At 45.7% G+C, this 6,814-nt stretch overlaps 1 protein-coding gene across 1 annotated transcript; it reads right to left on the bottom strand.

Moving 5' to 3' along the window:
* Positions 1 to 2,120: 2,120 nt before the first annotated feature.
* On the bottom strand, positions 2,121 to 6,598 carry LOC124693062 (potassium transporter 25). The gene is made up of 9 exons (XM_047226515.1): positions 6,510 to 6,598; positions 5,871 to 6,351; positions 5,717 to 5,770; positions 5,251 to 5,511; positions 5,108 to 5,160; positions 4,145 to 4,268; positions 3,781 to 4,035; positions 3,243 to 3,649; positions 2,121 to 3,074 (listed from the first exon to the last, which is right to left on the bottom strand). Exons 1-9 carry the CDS (start codon positions 6,549 to 6,551, stop codon positions 2,442 to 2,444), a joined length of 2,310 nt encoding a protein of 769 aa, XP_047082471.1. The 5' UTR covers positions 6,552 to 6,598; the 3' UTR covers positions 2,121 to 2,441.
* Between the last annotated feature and the right edge of the window lie 216 nt (positions 6,599 to 6,814).

Raw genomic sequence — 6,814 nt, 5'->3', positions numbered from 1 at the left:
AATCCACTTAACACCTTTTTAGGGTCGACTGTTAGGAGTATTTGGAGATTTCCCATACATTTGTCAATCTCTTTCCACAAGGGGTGTAACCTCGTGTTTATACGTGGCGCGAAGGGAGCATGCACCAAAACCAAAAATGTTGGATGGTGCCTCCGATCAAGGTACGAATGTTAGGGGGAGGACTTGATCTCCCTCCTATCGGCTGTTATACCATGAGATCAAATTTCAACAGATTAGAGTTTGCTGCAAGTGCAATAATAATTAGTCTCACCTTCGTGGCCACCATTGCAGTTGCAGACTCCCGATGCCACCAGCAAAGCAACAAGAAGAGTAACAAATCAAGGAACAATAACATCAATGTATCAAGGAAACCAAAACAAGGGCCACCTCAACTAAAAGCTTGACAGTCACCCGTTATGGAGAACAATGTCTAAGGCACACTTGCTAATTCCGTGAGTATGTCGTCGATGCATTGCAATTTTAGTCACAGCTAATAACAATAAAACTTTATATACATTAAAATTCTACTTCTGTAGTCACTCTTACAGACTTACAGTTCCACCAGCAAAGCAACAGGAAGAACAAACAGTAAAATACCAAACTTTGGACAGAACAGTCACACATTTGAACTGAAAATCAAACAAAAGTAAAAAATGCAAACACATTCGAGTTCCAGAACATGCTCCATGCATCTTTACAGTCGTAGAAGACCCGCCCATCGTGGTCCTTCGTGCTGGAGCGGTGCTGCTTCACGGCGACACCACAATCGGCGCAGGAGATTAAGGGAATGAAGGACATGGAAGCAACCGATGACGAGCTCCGCCGATAATGGATGAAAGGTATCGCTGGGTCTAAGGTGTTTTTTTAGATAGTCTAGGGTTAGACAAGGGAGGTGAGTTTCGGTCCAGGGTTTGAGATTGGGAGAAAGGGGAATTTCGTGCAGAGAGATAGATGCAGCCTAATATTTTACAAGAAGAACTACCCTATGGGTGGGTGTGATTTCACTTAACACCCAGGTCGTGGTGGAGCGTCTCACCACGTTAGCGATTATGCTGCTCTACGTTGCATAGTGGCCATCGATGGGCCTTAAATAACCATAAATTATGTTTTGGGATGTCGAGTGACGGAGGCGGACTATGATGCTAAGTTCGAGGACTGTGGGTGCATTTCACTCTAGTGTGCACAAGGGTATTGAATGTTGAGGGTCAACTTACAGTTCTTAATTACCGCAAAAAAAAAACATACAATTCTCAATTTCTATTTAATAGTAACGAAGAATTTCTCGTGAACTAGCCTGATGAAACTAGACCGTCAAACCTCTTGCGAACAAGAGGTACAATATTTTGAAATTTCAAAATTGAAGAAGTTTTTTTTGACCTTAGGCTTGCATCGTTGCATGTACTATTGTATTCTTTGGTTCGCTCAACATAATTTTCGAAAGATTATGTCTTTGCTATATTCTTGTCCATCGTCCTACTCATCATGATTCATCCTCTACTGAGCCGCATCAGGCGATGACGGAGGGGAAGTGGAGTCAAACCCCCAAAACACGAACTCTTCGCGCTGGAAGCGGGCGACCTGGGCCGGGGAAGCAGCGGTGGTGAGGGGAATCGTCCTCGTTGGGCTCGTCCGGGAAGATAAGGTAGCCTTCACTTTTGCGCCGCCGGATAAGAAGAAGATTGATTTCATCTGAGATAGAGAAGACAACTCGTCGGGGGTTTCAATTACGATCGGATGAAAGTAACTTCTGATTCGGTCGGAAATATTCAGACTTTGCCCCGACTAATCACGGGAGTAAAGAGATGCGGCATGGTCCTTTTCAGCATTGTAAGCACTTTATCATTACATCATAATCACGATCATAGCCTCGACCGATCTCCCACTGAGACAAAGAGTACTCCACTTTTCAGGTGTGGATTAGAGTTCCATGCATTGCAGATTCAGACACAAATAATAATTAGTCTGACCTTTCTAGTCACCATTGTAGACTCGCAGTGCCACCAGCAGAGCAACAAGAACAGTAAGAGATCAAGGAACGCTACCAGCAAATGATCAAGGATACCAAAACAAAAGGCTTGACTCAGCAGTTCCGGAGTATGTTTGAGGTGCACAACTGCTAATTCTTCTGAGTATGCTGCTGATGCATATTGGAGTTTTAGTCACATGTAGTAAGAACATAAAAGTTTCTAAACAAAAAAAATTCTATCTCTCTAGGCACTCTTACAGACTTACAGTTCAATCAGCAAAGCAACAACAGCAAACAGATCCAGAAACAGAAAGCTAAAGGCCAACTCAACAAAAATCTTGACACTTGATGGACAAAAATGCACACTTAACTCCAGCATGTACTGCCATCGTGGGGTGTCAGGTTAGCACTGATATATACAAATGGAGAAACAACACCTCATCTGACCTCTCTACCTTTCATACAGCTGCTACTATCAGACTTGGTACACCATTCCTACCTCCAGAGTGGAAGCATGGGGTATGTTAGCGGCATACGACGGACCGCGGCTGTTCCTCCTCAAGAACTCGTAGATGAAGTTTATCACGATCCGCTTCACGAAACTAGACCCGCTCTTCGCCTTCATGTGGGAGTGCCCCAGAATGAAGGACATGCCGGCCTCCCTTGCATCCATGAGGTCCTGCAGCTCGGCTCGTACCTCGGCATCCACCTGGGCGCTCTTTGGTAGAACAAACCTCGGTTTCTTTCGCTGTTGTGCCACAGTCTGCTGGTTTATCTCCTTGTTAGAGGATATCGATCCATCAACTTCACCGTCCTCCTCCCACAATGGAATGCTGCCGCTCCTGATGGAAGAGAGTTTCTCGGAGGCCTTGTCTGCACCTTCCAGAGAGCCATTCTGGTCAGGTCCCCCATTACGGATGAACTCTGCAATGCTGTTAATTAGATCCTTCTCAAATTCCAGGTCATCCTGCTGCACATCACGGTACCCATATCTGACAATGACCCTGTATAGCCTGTACTCTTTCGGACCAATGCGACCCACCAGAAATCTTTCTTCTGGCTCGACATGTGGCACTGGAACTGATTTAACACAGAGAAACACCAGTACCTGATTAAAAAAAACTATATAAGCACTGTAGAAGCTAGATGCACAAATTGATTGGTGGAATGGCCTAATTTATTCAAAATTCTGAGAGGCACATTTCAGACACTGGCAGAAATTTGGTCGACAAATATGTTAATGAACATAGAAAGATATGGTAAGGTGCCTCCATACCTGGTGAAATGCTGGCAGATTAGTTACAAAGTGGGAGAAAATGGCTGGAATTCCAGACATAAGCTCTGTATGTATCAGCCCAATGCCCCGAACGCGCACAATTCCCAGTGAAGGACCGAGGTTCAATAGCCAATTTACCGAAACCTTGTTTTGAACATCAAACTCGTACTTCTTTATTGTGCCATAGTGCCACACAGACATGACTATCATAAATACGAAGGAGAGGGTAATAGGAACCCAAGCACCTTCATGAACCTTGACAAGGGCAGCTGAGAAGTAGAGTACTTCGATTGAGCCAAAGAAAACCAGGAAACCAAGGGCAAGGAAGATACTCTTGTTCCAGCAAAGCACGATAACCAATGACATTAAACAAGTGGTGACAAGCATAACAGTTATGACTGCAAGACCTGTAGTAACAATTTGATAAGGAAATCAAAATTAGTGCGCATGAAAAACAGAAGGGGAACAAGAACTATATGTAGACTGTGTATTACAAGGTGTCCATAGGAAGAACTGTCTGCATATTAACTTGTCTCACCTTGTGCGTTCGTCAAGTGCTTCGTGTTATTGAAGCCAATAGTAACAGCCAGACAGAGTATCATCAGGATCCAATTAATTTCAGGGATGTATATCTGGCCGTGCACCGTAGAGGACGTGTGCACAATCTTTACACCTGGGAAGCAACTTAGTGCAGAACACTGCTTGATAATCGAAAAGGTGCCAGTAATAATTGCTTGGCTTCCAACTACAGCTGCTAGTATAGCAATCACTAGAACAGGATATCTGAGTTTTTCTGGAAATGCAGTTGTATACATCAATGCTTGAAAATAAGAAAATCTCATATTTATCAATTGCTTTATCAGCAATATTAAAAATGAAAAAAAGCAAACCCAAACAGGTACCTGGTACTGATACATAGAAGCCAATATGATAGTCATTCTCAAAGCTGTGGTGTTGTGAGATATAAGCAGCTTGTCCCATGTAAGCCAGAACAAGGGCTGGATAAACCACAGATATGAACGCAATCTGTTCAAAGCAGAAACATGACAATAAGTAGTTGATGATAATCAACCTTTTAGTTCAAAAAAGGTGAGTAGCACATGTCCAAGATACAAATACCATGTGGTTAAGATGTGGAATGCTGTAGAAGGTAACGTGAAATATAGGAATGGGTGACAATGACTGAGCATACATACAATAGTCCCATATGCTGGGTCAAACTCAATTTCTCAAAATAGACAAGAAACTAAATTTGTATCTCCTACAGAGGGAAAAGTAAAGATCACCAGGTACCAAGGAAAGAACTACATCTGGACAAAGCTGAAACATTGATTAACCTATGTAACACATCAGTACATTAGTATTGTCATTCACATGTAACCTTCACAACTAAACAGAAAATAATATATTTGGGAGACTGCCGCTTTTGAAGACGATGTTTACTGAACAAGAACCTGACCAGCTACCTAGAACTGATGATCACTAAAGAGAAGCAATCAAATGATAGGTGCACAAACAAGGCGTTAACATCATGGAGAATTAGAAAAGAAAAATCACTTTTACATTGAAGTGTTAATTTTTATTGTACTTTTTTTCTGAAGTCTGCATTATCACAAATATGGATGTGTGGATGTCATCTAAGAAGGAATTATTTTGACCCTTAGAATTTACTAATGCAAGTACTTACTGAATGATAGAATAAGAATGACAGTACTGAGGTAAAATTGAAAGGGTCGGATCAAACAAATCGACACTTTGACAGATGCGAGGTTAAGTTAAGAATGGGTAGGCAGAAGGGGCATCACTGTAAATCATGTATAAATTACTGCCGTTAATGATTACGCTGTAAAAGACTCATGTCATACCTGGATTGATTTTTGCGAGAAATGTCCAAGATCTGCATACATAGCTTCCGAGCCTACAAGTGATATCATTTCAAGTGAGCCCGTGTTTGTTGCTGCAATCCCTCAAGCAGAGTCACAGCTAAAGAGTAGGCAATAGGCTGTACCTGTCACACAGAGAAGGATTCCACCCAGTGACTTCCAGCCACCTGTCTGGGTCTTCTTGAGAAACTGATACATGTAGTATGGCGAAAGGGCTTGGTACACATGGTGGTTCCAATGGATGATGTTATAGAGCCCTATCATGCTGATGCAGAGAAGCCAAACACAGATGATTGGCGCAAAGATACACCCAACTCTGTGTGTGCCATAGTGTTGCAGAGCAAACAAGCATATGAGTATAGCGCACGTCACGGGAAGTCCTACATCTGCACATTGGCTTGTTGTAGTAAGCATCTCATATCAAGCATAACAGATACAGTCAAGAAATACAAAACGGTTGTTGAGTGGAGCTGTAAAACCAGGTCAATTGGGGTGAGCAAGTAGAATCAAACATTGGCATGGATGCAACTGTGCCAAGAAAAATGTGGCTAGCAATAGAAACAGCTGAAAGAAGCGAGATGCTGAGCCTACATTTGTGCGTCTCCTTCTCCATGGAAAGCTCGAGCCCGGAGACCGCGGAGAAGACTGCAAAAGTACATGGACATCGTTGGCTAATAAAGAAGAGGCCGGATAAGCAAGAAGACAATGCCAAGAAGACCAAAGATGGGGGGGAGAGGGGTCAAACCGGAGACCGCCGGGGTGAGCACGCCGTCGCCGATGACCATACACGTCCCGAGCAGCGCGAAGAAGAGCAGCATCCTCTGCAGCAGCCTGTACCTCTCGAGCAGGGTCCTGGCCCTGGACACGGCCCCGTCGCCACGGTTGTGTTCCGCCGCGAGGTCCTCGCTGGTGCCGCCGCCCGGCAGGAGCCCGGCGCGGACGTGGCGGCAGATGAGTGAGTAGAGCGCGAAGGTGCCGCCCTCCCCGCCGTCGTTGGCGCGTAGCACGATGAGGACGTACTTGAGGAGGGAGACGAGTGTGAGCGTCCAGAAGACGAAGGAGAGGACGCCGTAGATCTCCTCGTTGCCCGCCGAGTGCGTGATGTCGTCGCCGGCGAAGGCGCTCTTGTAGACGTAGAGCGGCGAGGTGGCCACGTCGCCGTAGACCACCCCGAGGCTCTGGTACGCCAGCAGCAGCACCCCGCCCCACGACTCCCCGCGCTGCCTCTGAGAAGAAGAAGCCAACCGAACTCGATCGTCAGCAAATTGACCCAAGAAGAAACCGCGTGCGCGCGTGCGTGCGTAGCCTACGCAGAAGCGCAGAACCCAACAAGGAAAAGCCGGAAGCTTTGGCGCGGAATCCAAGAAACACCGACCGAGCTCACCTTCCGCGGCGCCCCCGCGCCGTGCGCGAGCTCCAGATCCATGCCGCGCTCGCCTCCTCAATGCGCCGCGGCAGCCATCGGTAGGCGTGGAGTACAAATTTGCTGCAAGAATTCAGATTTATGGCCCGGAGAAGAAAGGGAGACACTCCTCCTCCGCCCCAACTTCCAGTAGTAGTAGCTAGCTTCCTCCAACTCACACTCCTCCTCCTCCTCCCCCCTAGCTAAAGCTAGCTACTCTCAGCTCCTCCGCTCGCGTCTTTCTGATTCGCTTGCGCCCGTGCTGGTAGGGGACAGATTAGTAGTAG

This window comes from Lolium rigidum, chromosome 2, assembly GCF_022539505.1.
Source record: "Lolium rigidum isolate FL_2022 chromosome 2, APGP_CSIRO_Lrig_0.1, whole genome shotgun sequence".
Taxonomy (NCBI): domain Eukaryota; kingdom Viridiplantae; phylum Streptophyta; class Magnoliopsida; order Poales; family Poaceae; genus Lolium; species Lolium rigidum.
The sequence above is the reverse complement of the archived record's forward strand: the minus strand, read 5'-3'. Positions and strand labels throughout refer to the sequence as shown.

Bases quoted from the DNA above. Each gene is read 5' to 3' on its own strand.
- LOC124693062 (XM_047226515.1), bottom strand. From the start codon at position 6,551: ATGGATCTGGAGCTCGCGCACGGCGCGGGGGCGCCGCGGAAG. The intron at 5,771-5,870 runs GTTTGACCCCTC...GTACTTTTGCAG, and splicing joins GCTCACCCCGGCGGTCTCCG to TCTTCTCCGCGGTCTCCGGG. The intron at 5,512-5,716 runs GTAGGCTCAGCA...GCCAATGTGCAG, and splicing joins GGAGAAGGAGACGCACAAAT to ATGTAGGACTTCCCGTGACG.